Source organism: Homarus americanus, unplaced genomic scaffold, assembly GCF_018991925.1.
Source record: "Homarus americanus isolate GMGI-L3 unplaced genomic scaffold, GMGI_Hamer_2.0 scaffold48354, whole genome shotgun sequence".
Classification (NCBI taxonomy): Eukaryota; Metazoa; Arthropoda; class Malacostraca; order Decapoda; family Nephropidae; genus Homarus; species Homarus americanus.
Genome location: NW_024723833.1, coordinates 5,250,872 through 5,271,380, shown reverse-complemented (window position 1 = coordinate 5,271,380; position 20,509 = coordinate 5,250,872). Strand labels below are relative to the sequence as shown.

The 20,509-nt window shown below is 35.8% G+C and overlaps 1 protein-coding gene across 9 annotated transcripts in view; it reads right to left on the bottom strand.

The window, feature by feature from the left end:
- The window catches only part of LOC121863768 (kinesin-like protein KIF2A), a 149,875-nt gene that overhangs the window by 7,378 nt on the left and 121,988 nt on the right, over window positions 1–20,509 (bottom strand). For all 9 annotated transcript variants that reach the window (XR_006088455.1, XR_006088456.1, XM_042362556.1 and 6 more), the window contains 3 exons: window positions 8,241–8,373; window positions 7,429–7,639; window positions 594–726 (listed from right to left, as the gene is read on the bottom strand). Coding sequence is in view for 7 of the 9 variants with exons in the window: in XM_042362556.1 (XP_042218490.1) it covers window positions 594–726; window positions 7,429–7,639; window positions 8,241–8,373 (477 nt within the window). In the remaining 2 variants the exon portion in view is untranslated. The remainder of the gene's footprint in view (window positions 1–593; window positions 727–7,428; window positions 7,640–8,240; window positions 8,374–20,509) is intronic.

Below are 20,509 nucleotides of genomic sequence, written 5' to 3'. Positions count from 1 at the left end.
ACCCACTCCATATTTTTCTCCTCGGATTTGCGCTACTCATGTGGGTCAAGCTGGACGTTCCTAAAATGCAAGAAATCCGGAAAAACCGAGAAGCCACACTCCTGATCAACCTCTATGATTCATGATAAATATGTGGAATAACCCATTTAAATAAAGTCAATTATAAGAACAATTCATCTCTGACAATACTCATTGCAGAATTAGGAGGAAAAACCAGTAATATTTGGTTATTTGATCAGTAACAGTAAATGATAGATACACAAACAATTCAGTTATTAGAGTAGACCATTTACTGGAATTTGTACTATTATATAGTGCATCACTAATTTATGGTATGATTGCTATCAAAATAACATTATTTTGAAGTTGAATTCACATAAAATTCCAGGTTTATTTGTAAAATTCCCTGGCTTTACCAGCCCCAAATAAAATTGCCTGCCTTTTCCAAACCAGTACACTGTTTTACAGCTTTCAAATAAATAAAAGCTGTATAATCATTCTAAACATATTTTCCCATGACTTCAGTAGCATAATGCAGAAAATTCTCAATAGCAACACATTCCCTGTTTTTCAACCATGACAAAAATACTTACATTTAGATTTGATAGTCTTGAGTAGCCAGCATCACTGGTACCATTTTCATCGGGTTCTTTTTCTGATGGTGAAGATTTGTAATTTCCCTCAGAATTTTCAGAGGATCCCAATTCTTTTACACGGTCAGCATACCTGGAAAGGAAGCTTTCAATTAAAAACAATAAATATTCAATGGCAGGGGCAGCAAGAGTGACAGAGAAAGGCACAAAATTTAATAAATATGTTAAGGAAGCAGAAGGGAGAGGAGTATGTGGTTGATGACACTGCTCAGGCGAGTGATCCAGAAGAAAATCTGCACATGTTATGTTAGTGAATGAGATTTGAAGTGTGCATAGCAGGAGTTAATAGTAAACAGGAAAAAGAATAAAATAATAAAAAGAGGGAGGAATGAATGTCAGTTTAATGGAGTGATAGTGGGCATATTAGCAAATTTGGGAAGGAAAGAAGGGAATGAGAAAGAAAATGAATTAAGAGAGGAAGATGCAGATGTACAAGGGAACAGTTGTCCCAACAATGCTGAATAGATGTGAATCAAGGATTTTGGACACACGTGACAGATTAAAATTTATTAGTGATAGAAACAATGTATTTATCAGGGATATTAGTTATGCGAGACGAAAGGCTTGTTGTAGAGAGAAGAACAAAGGTTTCCAAGGTTTAGGCATTTTGAGAGTGACTGTTCTCCATGTCCCTTAAGTTATGACTTCCATGCCATTTTAATTTTATTTGCTCATAATAATTTTCAGGCACCCTATACAACCTTCTGACAATGCAGTGATGTCATGGTTGACTGCCTGGCTCAACTGTGTCATGTCGTCCAGGCCCTGAACATACATGGGGGTTAGGTAACAGATACCCGTGAATGTTAAAAATCTGTGTACTTTTGCTGCCTCCCCCCCCCCCATGTCCTTATTTACCGTATACAGTATACCTGTGTGTAGTTCGAGTTTTTAAGACCAAATTATTTGGCAAAAAATTGGGGGTCGACCTCTAAACAGGTAATAGTTTAGTTAGGTTGAAAAACAATGGAAACGACGCACCAACGCACCACCAGCTGTGAGTGTCGGTACAGTTGCCAGGGAAGATCTCTTGCGTCATCATAGCAAGCCCAAAGTAGCCAAATGCATGGTATGGTATGCACAAGACGATGTAAAACATAAAGGTAGTAGTACCCCGCTTAACGCGGTCAATAAAACCCACAGGGTACCGTGTTAAGTGAAAACCGCGCTAAGTGAACAACAGAACATATGGGATTAATTCCAATAGAAACTGGCCCGATCCCCAAACTCCACTTTTTCCACCACAATACCTGTTCTAGTAAAAATAACATCTTAATTTTATGATGGTACATGCACACAATTAATACTTTAGAGAAATACAGTCGCCAGTTAATGTCCATTCAAATAACGGACTGATTCTCTCACACTACACTGCTGGTTCTTCTCTGGAGAAATTTTTGGGAAAACCACTCATTTTAATAAATAATACCTCAAACTAAGTTAGATAATACAATTGCTGATTCCTTTAAGATTAGGAATATTTTGAATATAAATGTCATATATTTTGACAAAGATAAATATTTACCAGAGTACATTAAAATTTGTATGTCTAATGCAAAATCTATGATGTTTATATTCAAATGATCATCAAATTATAAATTCCAGCAATGTAAATTATATTCTGACCGGTAATTTGTATGAATTTTATGAGCAAACAAATATCTTCAGTTAATAAAAAAATATTCTTCACACGGTAACAGATGGTCTGTCTCTTCCTCCTCCCTCCACCAACCGTCCCTACCAGATGTGTAGGAAAACCAGAATATTTTTTTTAGTAATAAATAATTCCTCAAAAAAGTTAGATTTGACATTGCTGGATTTTTGAATACAACAAACAGATTTTGCACAAAAATAACATTTACTCAGAGTAGCTTACTAATGGGCCTATGATGTTTATATTCAAAATCAAGAATCCAGCAATGTAATTATATCTGGCCGGGTAATTTGTATGAATTTATGAGCTAAAACAGGCAGTCAGGCAGGTGGCGGTGGGGCAATCTAAAATAGCTCGAGCCGACACTCACCGCGTATATTGAAAACTTGAGCCTTGCAGGCACCGCGATACGGTAAAACGCTGTGTTTAAAACCGCTAAGCGGTATTATTAATTTTTCAAAGTTTATTTTAGATACTGTACATAAATTTTTGTTCATTAATTTGAAACATCAATCTTAGTTAATTAAATTTGAAACAATAGAAAACTACAATACCATATTTCTAAATACCGGTATTTTCATTAAAAATACATCACAAGTAGTATTACTCGCTTTTACGCGTTTCACTTACGTGATTTCCATATCGTGCCTCGCCAGAACGAATTTTCACTTTCCGCTGTTCACTTACCCATATACGTAGGAAGTATAATTTTTTTTTTATTTAGCTCATAAAATTCATACAATTAGCCAGAATATAATTTACATTGCTGAATTTTACAATTTGATGATCATTTTAACATCATAGATTTTGTATTAGACATACAAATTTTAGATCTAATGTTTACTCTGAGTAAATATGTTATCTTTTGTGCAAAAATATATGACATTTATATTCAAAATGTTCCTGGTCTTACAAGGAATTCAGCAATGTCAATTATATTATCCTAACTTTAGCCTGAGGTATTATTTGTTACTAAAAGTTAAAATTAGTTTTTTCACCAACACTTCTCTGGTAGGGAGGAAGGTGGGGGTGGGGGAGGGTTGGGACCGAAGACCATCTGGCACGTTGGAAGAGGGGTAGCAAGTTGGGGTACTTTGATTGACAGATAGTGTCGTGAAGAATATTTTTTTTATTAACTGAAGATATTTGTTTTAGCTCATAAAATTCATAATTACCGGCCAGAATATAATTTACATTGCTGGAATTTACACTTGATGATCATTTTGAATATAAACATCAGATTTTGCATTAGACATACAAATTTTAGATCTACTGTAAGTATTTTGTTTACTCTGAGTAAATATGTTATCTTTTTGAAAATATAGGACAGATATATTCAAAATATTCCTGGTCTTGCCAGAATCCAGCAATGTGAACTATATTATCCAACTTTAGTCTGAGGTATTATTTATTACTAAAATTTAAATATTTTGTTTCTCCCAAACATTTCTCTGGTAGGGAGGGGGAGGAGGGACACCAACTGGCATGGTGGGAAGAGAACAAGGTGGGGTGTTTTGATTGAAGATAGTGTCATGAAGAATATTTTTTTTTTATTAACTATAGATATTTGTTTTAGCTCATAAAATTCATACAAATTACCGCCAGAATATAATTTACTGCTGAACTCTACAATTTGATGATCATTTTGAATATAAACATCATAGATTTTGCTTTAGACATACAAATTTTAATCTAATGTAAGTATTTTGTTTACTCAGAGTAAATATGTTATCTTGTGCAAAATATATGGCATTTATATTCAAATATTCTATTCCAATGTCATATCCTAATTTAGTTTGAGGTATTATTTATTACTATACCTAAAATCTAGTGTTTTCTAGAGGATGTTCAGCGAGTGTGAGAAGAGGGGGAGGGAGTTGAGTCCATTATTTGAATGGACATTAACTTGGCGACTGTATTTCTCTATTTCTCTTAAGTGTTAATTGTGTGCATGTACCATCATAAAATTAAGATGTTATTTTTACTAGAACATAGGTATTGTGTCGGAAAAAGTGGAGTTTGGGGGTCAGCCGGTCTCTATTTCATTTAATCCCATATGTTATGTTGTTCACTTTACGCGGGCCTCCGTGGGTTCAATTGACCGCGCAAAGTGAGGGTTCACTGTGTATATATATATATATATATATATATATATATATATATATATATATATATATATATATATATATATATATATATATATATATATATATATATATATATACAGGTAGTTCTGCTATAACGCGATAATTGTGTTCTTGTAAAATATCGTGTTATAGAAAATCGCGTAATAGAAATAACGGGGCTTATGGAGAAAATAGGGTTAGGTGCAGATTACTCGAAATCGGCAAAATTTAGTAGTTAGCCTAACACAAAGGATACCACAGTCTAAATAAATGTTACATTCATATCTAATAATGAAATCATACAGTAAATGTAACACTACCTTGAAAAAATATGAATGTAACTTGATGGGGGAGAAGGGTGATTTTGAGGTTGATCACATCGAGCTTCTCTTCAAGTGTTATATCCTTTCTTTTACGATCATCACCGGGAATTCTTCACCAGAACGCTTCTTGGAGATATTCTTCTTTACCATATTCACAATTAATACCACAAAATTGGAGAAATAGTAAGCAAAAATCGCGTTATAGCAAACAAGCGTTCGCGTTATACAAATATCGTTCCTAATTCATAAATCGCGTTAGAGCAAATTCGCGTTATCAAAACACGCGTTATAGCAGAACTCACTGTATATATATATATATATATATATATATATATATATATATATATATATATATATATATATATATATATATATATATATATATATATATATATATATATATATATATATATACAGTTTTACCCCGCCTAACGCGGTTTCACTTAACGCGTTTTCGCATATACGCGGTGCCTTGCCAAAGCTGAACTTTCACTTAACGCGGATTTTTTCCACATATACGCGGTGAGTGTCCGAGACGCTATTTTTAGATTTGCCCCACCCGCCACCCTGCCTGACTGCCTGTTTTAGCTCATAAAATTCATACAAATTACCAGGCCAGAATATAATTTACATTGCTGGAATTCTTATAATTTGGTGATCATTTTGAATATAAACATCATATATTTTGCTTTAAACTTACAATTTTTAGATAAAATTTTTCTCTAGGTAACTATGGTATCTTTTGTGCAAAATATATGACATTTATATTCAAAATATTCCTGGTCTTACAAGGAATCCAGCAATGTCAATTATATTATCCTAACTTTAGTTTGAGTTATTATTTATTAAAATTTAGTGGTTATCCCACACATCTCCTTGGGACGGTTGGTGGGTGGTGGGGGGGAGGGAGGGACCAACCGACCATCTGTTACCCTGTGAAGAATTATTATTTTTTTTTATTAACTGAAGATATTTGTTTTAGCTCATAAAATTCATACAAATTACCCGGTCAGAATATAATTTACATTGCTGGAATTCTTATAATTTGGTGATCATTTTGAATATAAACATCATATATTTTGCTTTAAACTTACAATTTTTAGATAAAAAATTTTCTCTAGGTAACTATGGTATCTTTTGTCCAAAATATATGACATTTATATTCAAAATATTCCTGGTCTTACAAGGAATCCAGCAATGTCAATTATATTATCCTAACTTTAATCTGAGGTATTATTTAATACTAAATGTTAAAAACTCTGGAAGGGAGGATTGGTGGGGGTGGGGGGGAGGGTTGGGACTGACCGCGCGGTTGGAAGAGGGGGGGAGGCAAGGTGGGGTACTTTGATTGACAGATAGTGTCGTGAAGATTATTTTTTTTTTATTAACTGAAGATATTTGTTTTAGCTCATAAAATTCATACAAATTACCCGGTCAGAATATAATTTACATTGCTGGAATTCTTATAATTTGGTGATCATTTTGAATATAAACATCATATATTTTGCTTTAAACTTACAATTTTTAGATAAAAATTTTTCTCTAGGTAACTATGTTATCTTTTGTGCAAAATATATGACATTTATATTCAAAATATTCCTGGTCTTACAAGGAATCCAGCAATGTCAATTATATTTTCCTAACTTTAGTTTGAGGTTATCCCACACATCTCCTTGGGAAGGTTGGTGGGGGGTGGGGGGGGGAGGGAGGGACCGACCGACCATCTGTTAGCCGGCTGTGTAGTGTGAGAGGGGGAGGGAGTCGAGTCCATTATTTGAATGGACATTAACTTGGCGACTGTATTTCTCTATTTCTCTTAAGTATTAATTGTGTGCATGTACCATCATAAAATTAAGATGTTATTTTTACTACAACATAGGTATGTGCCTTCCAAAAGTGGAGTTTGGGGGTCGGGCCGGTTTCTATTGGAATTAATCCCATATGTTCTGTTGTTCACTTAACGCGGATTTCACTTAACGCGGGACCCTCTGGGTTCAATTGACCGCGTTAAGTGGGGTACAACTGTATATATATATATATATATATATATATATACTGGCAATTCCTGTCAATTTCTCTGTATTAACTATATACGATATAAAAAATACATCATACTGGTTATACAATGCATCACACAACCAGAAATACCAACCTTATCAAATTAAAATGGCCTTAGTCAGCGATCAGTGCAGAGGCCATCAGACCTAGGGGTATAGAATATTTTTTTTGCCGACTGTACATATATACTCACACAATCAGAAAGAAATGTATTAAAAATATTGAGTCTACCCTCAAGTCCACTCCATGCTTTGTTATTAATAAAGCACGTAAACTTGAGGGTGGAATCAACATTTTTAATTTACATTTGTTTCTGATTATTTGCATGAGTATTTTCCCATTATTATTTATTTGTATGTGTTTGTGTGTAGTGTCTACAGACACACACACACAATACAGGTAAAGGAAATTACTGTCTCTAGAACAAACGTCTCCGGTACAGGCCACGAAAATGCCGGCAACTTTAAAACAACCTGCAGACATTCTTGGGTACATCCAGGGTGCCATCCGCGAATAATAGAGGACCGCAAAATAAATATCTGCGAATTATCAGGACATACTGTATTGTTATTCACCTCACTTATGTTGAGTGTCAATTATAACACTGAACTAACCTTAATGTATTCAATGTATGCTCACAGCAGTTCATTCCTGGAGATATCATGGCAATCATACATGTCTTACTCTTGTCTCGGATGAAGGAGTCACGTAGCACTTGGGTTAATTTAGAGACTCGGAATGGTAAATGTGATCCTTTGCGATCCAAAGCACGGATACATTCTTTAAGAGCTAATAGAGATTTATTGATTTCTGCACCTTCCATTCCTGTAGAATTAACAGACAGTATTAGTATTCTATGACTTGTACATTTGTTTCTTGCATCAAAGTACTAATTACTTGTACTGTACAAGAAAAATATAAATCACCTAATTTTGATGGATATGATCAACTGAAGCATCTCATTCTACTTCTATAGAAAACCTCACTAACACTATACTTTAGAATTTTATATAAATGAACAGTATAATATGAAGTTAATAATCAGGAAGTTAAAAGTACACTGTATTTCACTAAATAATAATTTAATAAGTCTATATACTAACATTTCCTTGTAATAAATTAAATTTCTAACATCAAAACTATCTGCTAAATATATTTAAGTGGATTAATTGTTATTGAGATATACAGGTAACACTTAATAGACCACAACATATAAATGTAACAAAGTTGAAATTAAGGAATATATTGGTGATCTTTACTTCCTGGATGACTGTGGCTTGATTAAAAAAAAAGGGATTTGGGGCCAAAATTACCAGACCTGATTCTTATGATAAATCCTTTTTTTCTTTAATACTAATCATTGTTTCAAATGAATGATATATTCATATGATTATCCAAAGAAATTATAAAATCACAAAGAACTTACGAGTTTGTCTGTTAGCACTTGAGGTGTCTGCTCCCCTCTCATTACCAGCCAAGTCAATGAGAGAGAACTTGCCATGAAGTTTGTAAGATTTATCTCCTTGCTTCTCTATTCTATCCAAATTTCTTAAAATGATCTGTGAAATAGAAAACATTTTGAATAATGGGTTCCCCTGACTAAAATATTTAGCAGTTATTATATTTTCAAGACTGGCAGTGAGACATAGCTATAACAATTAACCCTATCCATTAATCCTGAATTCTTCAGGGGAATTGCATCACATGGACAACACAATGAATCTTCAAGACCTCAGACCACCTAAGAGTTAGGTACCTATGTGCCAAGTTAGTATTATGCAGGGATTATAATGAAATTGACAACACTGATATCCAAGGACCAGCTGTTACTATCACAAGTTGTGAACTTCCCCACACACTGTCAAAATACCCTCGACCTTATCTTAACCGACTTAGCGGACCAGTACCAACCTATCAGTGCTCTGGTCCCCAGCTGCCACTCCCACTCAAGTACAGAGACCCTACATCAAGACCTACAGGCCAATTACTGACTCTGCAGTGCATCTCTTCAGGCAGTGGATAGTTCACCATCCCTGGACTGAAGTACTTAGTGTGGATGACGTGGACACCAAATGGATAAATTATACAAACACCACCACGGAAGCTCACCACCACTTCTTCCCCGAGAAGTCCGTCATATCTCACCCAGCTGATTTGCCCTGGATCACACCTCGGATCAAAAGACTTATGCAACAGAGTCAGAGCCTTTTAGCTCAATGACCACAACCGCTACAGTTCTCTTCGCAACAGAGTCATCCGCGAAATACGCACTGCAAAGAAGTCTTACTACCCAACCAAATTGCAACACCTGAAGCAGACAAACATCAGTCAGTGATATTGGTAAGCTTAAAGAACTCGTGGACTAAACAATAAGACTCGCCCCCTCCCCTTCCTTAGCCATCCCACTAATGTTAACGCAGCTGAGCAATCAAATAACCATTTCACTACTATATGCCAGACGGTCCCCCGGCTTGACACAACCAATCTCCCTGCTTACCTACCAGCCCCCTTTCCCACTGACTTAGTAGAAGAATTTGAAGTAGCAAAACGTCTAGACAAACTGAAGTTAAAACGATCCACCACCCCCATTAACTTACCAATGAAACTCTTCAAGGAGTTCTCCCTGGAGCTTGCTAAATCCCTCTGCTCCATCAATGCTTCCCTCAGTCAAGCCAGATGTACAGCTGACTGGAAGACTTCATATGTCACCAGTGCCCAAGTCAACCAGCCCACAAACCTTAAATCAGCTATAACCCATTGCAATCACCCCAATACCCAGCTTAATCTGTGAAAGTTTTGTGTTTGACTGGGCTTATGCTGATATTGCAGGAGCCGTATATCCTCAGCAATTTAATATGAAAACTTCCTCCACCACTCACTGTCTTGTCAGCTTTCTCGACTACATATACCGCCATCTGGAGAAATGAAAAGCGTCTGTAGCTGTCGCCTTCACCAAGGCATTCAACCTAGTCGCCCACAATTTAATCATCAACAAAGCTATCGACTTTGGGTTTCGAAGAAGTCTTACACCATGGCTTACAGACTTCCTCAGTAACTGACGCCAAGCTGTACGCTTCCGAGGGGCTGTTTCCACCATTGTCACTCACCTGTGGCATTCCCCAAAGCATCAAGATGGGATCACTATGCTTATCAATGATGCCTAAAGAGAAACTCCTGCTTGCTGGAAATATGTCGACGACTCCACCATTGGGATCAGTGTCAACAATTCTGCTTCCAACTATACAGCCTTTCAGGATTTATTGAAGTCTCCAAAACTGGGCCACCAACAACCACGTGCATAACCATGGTTATGGACATCAACCTCTCCTCCGACATTGTCCCACCCCCTTCCATTACTTTAGGTCCTAACACACTCCAGGTTGTAGATTCCACTAAGCTCCTCAGCATCACCATAGATAAACTAAATTGGAAACCACATGTAGGTGAAGTTGTCAAATCCTCCAGTTTCCGTCTCCACCTCATCCACATAATCAAGTCCCTCGGAGTTCCTGCCCCCGAGCTCCTTAGTGTTTACTCAACATTCATACTTCCCAAGCTCACCTATGCCTCCCCTACCTGGTCTTCCTCCCTAAATGCCACACAACAATAACACCTAGAAAAAGTGCAAAAGAGGGCATGCAAGAATATTCTCTCCTCTTCCTACTCCACATATCAAGAAGCGCTCAACACACCGACCCTCTCGGCTCTCACTGACCATCACCACGACCTCATCTGCAAATTTGGTGAGAAGCTTCTGCACCATCCTCAACACCGGCTCCTACTACCACCCAAGATCCCTCGCCCGAAAATTGCTGTTTGACACCACAACTGCATCCAGCCCATATGATCACAAACTGATCGCTATAAGGGCCAATTGCAAGATCAGCCGTGGTGTATACCATGCTGTAGTACTCCCATGGTTGTTATGCAAGAAGCGATTTTGGCTAAAATAAAAAAAAATATGTACGATTTGTTATTGGAACATGGGGAAATTTCGTGGTACACGTACCCCCCGCCAGATGATTACTACGAGGGAACTATTTTTTAAACCAAAAGAAAGAAAACTGATTTGGATGCACTTAAAATGTATAAATCTGCAAAGTAATAATATTTTTTATACGATATGCTCCATATAGAACAGCACATGCAGAATTGTATTGTTCTTTTTAAAAGAGGTCCATGTTTGTGTACGAAAAATGCCGCCAGCCTCTACTTATCTCATCGCCGTTTATATCCCCCAAATTCGCCTAACCATCATAAAAGGTAAGCCTTTAAGATAACTAATACAATAATTTGTGTGTAGAAATTTATCAAATTGAACTAAAAAAAGTCGTAAATGGTTTATTTGAAGAGTGGTGAGAACAGCTTCCTCAGGGATGGTGAATGACGTCCTTTATCAGAATTAATATCGACTCAATTTTTGTAACGAGGGCAATTAATAACAGTCCAGCACTACCAAAATAATTATTTCCTTAGTATAAATACTTTGTAGCATAAATTTCATATTTTAATAAGTCCAAATATGCCGGGTAACCATTGCCAGGTGAATCCAAACTGGTCCATCCGTGATGGTCAATGGACGTCCTTTATCAGAAATAACATCGACCCAATTTTCGTAATGAGCACAATTAATAACCGTCCAGCACTACCAAATAATTATTTCCTTAGTATAATTACTTATTAGCCTAGATTTCATATTTTAATAAGTCCAAATATGCCAGGTAACTCGTGCTAGGTACTTCCCAGGCATGTTTCATTTGTGTATCAGTTTAACCACAATTTGCTGCTATTAAGATAAATTCAGTGACCTAAATTCATGTTTTATTTTTTTATTCCCTTAGTGACTCAATGTACAGTCAACCCTCGTTAAAACGGAGTAATTGGGGGGGAAAGGTGTCCGTTTTAGCCGATTGTCTAATTAACCGATTTAGGGGTTAATATTGCATAATATTGCATTATATTTCAAAGAAAATGCAGTGAGTTTGTCCTTAGCCTTGCATATGTCCGAAACTGTTTGCTTTTTAACACCATACTCGTCACAAACTCTAGCCACCGAAGCACCAGCCTCTAACTTCCTTATAAGTTACAGTTTATGGTTCACAGAAATGGTCACATACTTCCTCTTCAGCGTATTACTCCCCCTTGAAGACATGATGTAAAATACAAGGCTGAAAGATCCCTAATCACTGAAATATCAACGAAAATTGCAGGGCAACACAACACTGATACTCGAATATGGCGCTAAGTCAACAATGACTGGCGGTCTGGCGCACACGCCATCTATCGGACAATCCAAGAACCAGAAATTTGATACGGACAGTCCCTCGTTTAGTTCAGATTTCGTCAAAATTATCCGAAATCTGGATTAAAGGGGTCCGAATTAACGAGGGTCGGCTGTATTACAAGAAAGAACTACTTTACGACTTGTTTGGGTCAACAGTTGAAGTGGTGATATTAATTAACTTTGCCATTGACAGTATGTCCATGATTTCAACAAAAATGATAAGTCCTTCTAAAGTAAATGGAATTGATGATGATATTATCTTTTGGCCATCCAGCGAATTTTATGATTTTAAGTTGACCGATTTTTACCAGTTATGTTAGGTTACGTTAGATTAGTTAAGTTGGGTTAGGTTAGGTTTGGTGACATTGAAATTATGTTTTTTCAAATGCAAAGTAGGTGGATGACCTAAACATTCATTTTACCAAATTGATTATGAGTAGATCAAAAACATTAGTCTTGTTTTTTTTACAAATTCAGACTCCGTAAAGTTCAAATGACAATCACTTCACGATAGATGTTTGATACCAAAAGAAGTCATTGATGATAATATTTAATAACAATATTTCAGGTATTACGACCTGGTCGTCGGGACGGAACACCGCCGTAAGTCGAGGAGAGACTGTAATACATTTTCATCTTTAAACTCCTTGTATCTTACCTAACTCACTTTGATGCTCCACTCAATTATAGCTAGATGTAATAATTGTAGAAAGTAATCACAGGTATGACTCCCTTTATCGTTAATTGTTTTTATATTACAATTCTTTGATATTCAAAGATAATGAAATTATGAATCTTCAATAAAAATGATATACGTACATTCTAATGATGACAACAGAAATATGTCACACTTGACTAATTAACTGTAACCAGAAATTAATGTAAGTGAATTTGTCCTTAATCCAACCTTTAAAATATGAAAGACAGTATACTTTATTTTATGATAGTTAAGTCAATTTCCAGTTAGGTAGCATTTTTATATAGATCACTAAAATTTTAAAGGGCTTTGAATTTTTGTTCTATGAATTTCTCCAACAAAAAAAGGGATCAAAGTTTTGGAATCACTATAACAATATACACTACAGTACATTAGAAAAAAAAAAAAAAAAATTTTAGTGTGTGTGTTGCATATCAAACCAAACAAATCTGAGTTTCCATTGGAATTTTTTTTTTATTTTTTTTTTTAACAGACAAAATTACCCTCAATATTTAGATGTTGGAAACTTATAAATATTAACCATCATAAATATAGAGGTTTCAGAATTTGCAAATTTAACTAACACAATATTAATTACTATTTTCACTTACGGGTAGAGATACAGCTGACTATTCACCTTTCACCAATACTGAAGAAAAAAAATCTTGGTGTCATTTGATTGATAGGGAATTTTTCCGGTTCCAGGGAAGATTTTGGAATTTGCTTTCTAACCTAACCTCAGAACTGGTTCCCAGACTCGGACCAGAAAAATTTGGATTCTTTCCATAAAATCCCCAAATTACTAAGACCAGAAAAAATGCAGTTTCTGGAATTTTCTGAACATATACCTTGGAGAAATCATAACATACTGTATGCCTTAATTATTATCATTTTTTTTTTTTTTTTGACACTGCATACATACGTGGATATTACGTATTAATTTATTTGTGAAATTTGTGGATGATTTTTCTTTTAAAATACTTTACTCTTGATCACCCATATATTATAACATATCCTGCTTTTAATAAAGGCTATATTCTGAAATAAGCATTATCATTGTATTCTTATTATTATTAATTTATATTAAACATTAAAAAATGCAGGAATGATTTGCAATTAAGATTGCAGACTGTATTGAGTATATTTTTAAACCATTTACTTATCATCTTGTTCTATGTTTAACATTATTAGTCTCTGATTAGTTAGTAGAATTTCATGACTATACCTACTGTATATGGGTTCCATGACATTTGCTCACAAGATGAACCTAATCTAACCTAACATGTCTTCATTTCCATAATAGTTGAGTATATGCCTTGTAAACAAATGTCTGCACACTAACTATATGAAGGCTCTCTGGTGAAGCTCCATATGCAGTATTTACATGTAATATTTTTCCAAATAAAAGACCATTTAAACAGCAGAGACTTTTCTCCGACTTCTGGTTTAGTCCACGTCTTAACATATTGTATGCATTTTTACTCCTGACATTGGGAAAGTGTTCATGTCTTGTTTTTTTTTTGAAAGGGTATTTATTGCATTACTATAATCAGGTGGAGAAAAGATTATCTCAAGTTTTCATATCTTGTACATAACTGGCCTTGTATAATATGAAAGTAAAAATTTTGGTATAAAGATAATTTCCTGTTTGATAGAAAACTAACAGTTATGGTGATATTTTTTCAAGATTTTATCCCAATTCATCTGTACAGTGAGTTCATCAATGTCATAACAAAATTATAATACCTAATACTGTACTTTGGTATATTCTACTGACTTCATCCACCGAACATGCCATAGTTCTCTTTATTACACTCACCCAACCCCAAGTTCATGAAAAACTTGTAACTTTATTGTTAGATTTAATAAGGCTAAAGAAGAAAGGAGCAGATATTACACTCAATTCCTACATTTTTATGGTTGTCACAGGCTTTATTTACCTATATTCACTATAAATAATCATATTTTATTCCCAGAATTGGCTTATAATCCAAGAAAATAGGAAAATGAGGTGCACCTTAGCTTGGGATTCAAGTTTTTTATGCTCGTAAATCGTGTAGTAAGAGCAAACATTTTGTGCCACTGACGTTTTCAGGGTGCATACCAACCCCCAAGTCTTCTGGTAGTTGGTACACCTGACTACCCTACGATGACGTAGTAACAACAAACGACAGTTGGGTACCACCATGGCCCATCTTGAATAATCAAAAAATTTTCACTCCATTGTATTACGACTGCTGGGATACCACGGCTGATCTCGCAATTGGCCCTAAGAACAGCCCAGTCCCAACCATTGTACTAATTATCAATAACTTGTAATCAACCAGTGCATTCACTCCCAATCAATCTTACTTTTTGCCCTGTAGTTTGAGATTCTCCCCACTTAGTTATTATATATCATATTTGTATCACTTATGTTACTTGTATATTATTTGTAAATCAAGAGACCCATTCCCCAATTATGTAACTGTATATTTTCAGCCTTCCGGCTGCCATGCTCTTTCAATAGACTGTTAATTATTATTTTTATTTTTCTTATCCGCAATTCCAAAAACCTCTGAAAACCGTAAGTTTTTTCGTGGAGTATCACTCGTGTGCACGAACATGACCTGACCCACGCCGGCCAGTGGGTGTGAGGCGTCTGTTGTGTCTCAGCACTGCTGCTAGTCATACCTGTATCAGCTGCTGCTCTGATATTTTTGGTGATTTTGTTTCATTTCACTGTAAAAATGTCAAAAAGAGCTTCAGATACCCCTATGGGTAACAGTGAGAAGAAAAGAAAGCATCTCCTTAACGATAGCACAGAAAGTTGAGTTATTACAGAAGCTTGATCGTGGTGTGCCTGTGCAGCGTCTTACGAAAGAATATGGTGTGGGAACTACAGTACCACCGTATATGAAAAAGAAACAAAGACAAGTTGTTGAAGTTTTACACTGACAGTGATGACCATAACTATTGAAAAATACTACAACTTCAGCCAGAGTTGAACCTGATGACTTCATCATCTGAGTAAAAGCTCACAACATTCATTGGCTGTCCCTATGTTTTAGACTTTACCACCATTGGTGAGTGAATTTTTGTTTTACATTTGTAAGTATTATTTAAAACATACCTGTATATGAACAGTAATAAATGTTGCTTTCATATTCCTATGTAGAGAAATGATTTGTTTTCACATGTATGCGCTTACATACGTAGGTGTTCCCAATCCATCTCACTTTTCTCTTTACCATTAGTGGATAGCTACTTCTATTGTTCTATTTCTCGGCGTATAAGGCGACCCCCGAATATTTAGCTGAAATATCAGTTCCAGGCTGATGTCGTGTGTATAAGCCGACCCACAAACTCAACTCATTATGAGCATTACCGTTACGAACGGGTTGACATTCGATACTGGACTGACTCACCTTCATAGTCGACCTCTTATCTGTTTACCACATTCTCTCCACTTGGCATTTTCCATAGCTATGAGGTGGTTGTCTTTAAACCTTGTGGTAAAATGGCCCTACCCGCAAAACGTATGAAATACGACGCATCGTTCAGGTTAAAAGTTGTAAGATTTGCAAAGGCATCAAACAACTCTCCAGCTGCAAGAGAATTCGCCGTTAACGAGAAGCAGGTTCGAGAGTGGTAGAAGGCTGAAGAAAAGTTAATAGACATCCCCAGAACAAAATGTGCCCTGAGAAGAGGTAAACAACAGTGGCCAGAACTGGAGGAGAAATTATTCGAGTGGATCAACGAGACCCGAGAGAGTGGATACGTCATCACCAGGAACGCCATGTGTATTTACGCAATGAAGCTGGCCAAGTCAAATCCAGACACCGGTAAAGACTTCAAGGCAACAAGAGGGTGGTGTAGTCATTTTATGAATAGTAAAAGGATCGCACAGAAGTTACCCCGTGACCTGGAGAGCAAAATCACATGTTTACAACGGTACATTATTCAAATACGGCGCAACCACAATTTCCCTCTAACCTGTATCAGGAATATGGACGAAACTCCTATGAACTTTGATATGATCAGCAATCGAACGGTGGAAGCAAAAGGCTCAAAAACTATTTTGGTGAAGACGACTGGACATGAATAAGCACGCTTCACAGTGGTTTTGAGTTGTTTGGCAGATGGAACAAAGTTGAAACCCATGATTATCTTTAAGCGGAAAACAATGCCAAAAATTAAGTTCCCAGCGGAGGGTGTATGTGCACGTGCATGAGAATGGTTGGATGGACGAAGGAGTTATGCTGTGGTTAGAACACATTTGGAGTAGGAGACCAGGTGAACTGAGGAAGGAGCATAGTTTGCTAGTGTGGGATATGTTCCGGTCTCATTTGACTGAGCCAGTGAAAAAATGCTTGAAAAAACATAACAGATACTGCAGTAATACCTGGTGGATTAACAACTGTTGTTCAGCCTCTTAATGTATGCCATAATAAGCCTTTCAAGAACAGAGTTAGAGATAAGTGGAACAGGTTGATGATTGAAGGTGAGAAAACATTCACAAAAGGAGGAAATATGCGAGCTGCGCCACTTGAGTTGCTGTGCGAATTTCTGATAGATTCTTGGAATGCCATAAAAACAAACAGTAGTAAAAATCATAAAAAAAAATGGTGCATATCCAATTCTCTGGACGGTGAGGAGGATGATGTGGTGCGGGAAGATGGCGATGAAGCCGAAGCCGAGTCGGAGGACTGGGATTCACCGGAAGGAACCACTAGTTCACAGGAAGATTTTGAAGGATTCAAAACCATTTCAATTATATATTGTATTTAACCTATTTTATGGATTTTTTTTATCCATGTCTTAAATAAAGAATTTGTATTTCATCACTTTCTTTTACACTAATATCCTTGGGGTGAATAACAGCTGATCAAGGCACCACGCCAGTAATAATGGGTTGTAAACAAGTCGTGTCATGTCGCTGTTGTATTATTTCTATTATTTTAGTATTTTATGCCATTTCAGTTCATGTCTTTATAATAACAAAGATGTATTTCAAAGATGTATTTCAAAGTTGTTTTATATATGGGTTCTCAGAAAGAGAATAACAACTGATTGGGCAGTCACATTGAAGTTTTTGAGTAGTAAATAGTGTGTCTCGTTACTATGTACCAGAAATTTTTAAGGTTCATGACCTAGATCTGCTGTATAAGCCAACGCCATGATTTTTTGGAATTTTGGGGGCTCACAACCTCGGCTTATACGCCGAGATATAAAGTACTTAAAACATAATATTAATTTTTACCTTAATTTTACTACAGCTACAACCAGGGTCTTATTTTCTCGAGTTTCTCATGTAGAACCATTGTCACGGGTGTGTTTTAATAGTCTACGTATTATTAATGCATTGTATTGTTCATTTCGCATGTAAAAAAATAATTCAATCAAATACACATTCAGTAATTAACAATAATGAATCTTTTCTACATATTCTTAAGATAAAGAAACGGTTTCCTTACGGGTGCAAGTATACTGTGCATTGCCGTTCCACTATCACTCTCTAACATCAGTGATTACCTTTACTGTACATTAAATAACATTAATTTTTTTTTTACATTAATTTTACTACACCACCACCCAGGGTCTTATTTTCTTCAGTTTCAGATGGATAACTGACATTATGGGTGTAAAGACTGACAACAACAATGGCGTCTCGTCTCCTCTTGTGCGTTTTAATATTCTACATAGTATTAAAGAATTGCATTGTTCATTTCACATATATAAACATTAATTCAATCAAATACATATTCAGTAATAAACAATAATTAATCTTTTGTTCATATTCTTAATACTACGATAAATGACGTCGTTTCCTTGAGTGTGCACGTATACTTTGGGGTTCCCAATCCATCTCGCTTTTTTCTTTGCCATTAGTGGCTTTACTGTACTGTAACAAATAACCTGTAATACTGTTCATAATCTTTATTTATCCCACTCAGTGTGAATATTCATAAGGTTAGTTGCAGAAATACAGGTATTAATGCGTTTGCTTAAGGGGTGCTGCCACAGACCTCGTTAGGGTGTTACCATAATATAAGGTATATGTACTATACTACTGTTCTGAAATCCGAAAAATTCTGAATTCCAAAACACATCTGGCCCCAAGGGTTTCGGATAAGGGATTGTGGACCTGTAGTAATGTACATTATTTTGTTTATTTATAATATATTGTACGTGTACTGTGGCGTTTGCGTAAATAAAAACGGCTCGTGTAAGTCCGTCCGAGATGGTCACTTACTCGGGGAAAACAGTGGACAATTCCACTGACACACACAGCTCCATTCACAAGGCAACTCGCATGCCCGTTACATATAGAATTTTATTTTTTTAACCAAACTTAGAAAAATTAATTAAGATTACTTTAGTAAAAGAGATGTTTCTAAAGTATACTCCAGTATCAGCATTTCTTACTTTTTTTCATTAACGAATTGATTCTCCACCATTCTGTGGGTTCAAGATGACAGTAGTAATATACAGGTTGGACCCCGCTAATCCAGGACCCGATAGTCTGGCAGCTTCGATGGTTCGGGACGCATATAGTGAATACTTAAGCTTATGGGGAAAATTAGGATATGTTCCACAACTCCTAAAGTCAACAGTAAAACTATAAAAGCTGTGGAAAAAATCATTACAATTATCACAACCTGTACTCAAATGTACTAAATTAACTACTAAAAGTTTTGTCTAGTGCAAACCATGGGATGTTTACGCTCAAATTAATTGTCATCTTGCAAGAATTCCAGCAATGCAAGTTATATTCGGCTAAGTCAAGTCGGCGACAATTTATAAGCGAAAATAATTTTTTTTTTTTTTTTTAAACCCCAATTGCTCCATGACCCCTCAACTGATATCTACTCACCACCAGACTCTGGGCAGTCAAAACCTCCCCCTCCCCCCAGCCAGCAGGGGACGCAGATAGAGGAGGGCGATAATGATTAATGGGATGAAAGTGATTGTAGGCTTTACTTATAAGTTTTCCTTATAAAATGTCACATACTTAGCTTATATGAATATAACTTGCATTGCTGGAATCCTTGCAAGATATTGATTAATTTGAGTATAACATCACATAATTTGCACGAGATAAATATTTTAGTCCTTTAGCTTAGTACATCTGAGTACAAATTGAGTACAGTATTATGTTGCTCAAAATTATGGCTTTTTCACAGTGGTCAAGATATTATGGCATCGAATTTTAAGAGTATATCAAGTAAATTCTTGTCTAGCTCTGGGCTAGATTTATGCTGATGTAAGTTGTATTGGTACCAGTAATAGTACATTTCATGCACTATTTTGCCCCTTTAAACCTTGGCTTCGATGGTTCAGAATTTTTTTAATCCGGAAATGGTCTGGTCCCAAGCTTCCCAGCTTAAAAAGATCCAACCAATACATTATTTTGTTTATTTATAATATATTTTATGTGTAGAGTAGTGTTTGCATAACTAGATACAGCTCATGTCTGTCCATGTGAGATGCGTCACTCAAGACTCGGGGAAAGTTTCCCCAATACAATGTGGAAAATTCTATTGTGATAAGCTCCATTCACAAGGCACCTCGCATGCCCCTATCATATTGATTTTTAGTTTTTTAAATACTATATTTATTTAACCAAACTTTTAGATATAATTTTCATGTTTAATTTAGTTAAAAAAAAAATTTTCAATTAGAACTGATTTTACAGACTGTGGTATCAACAATTCTTACATTTTTTCATAAA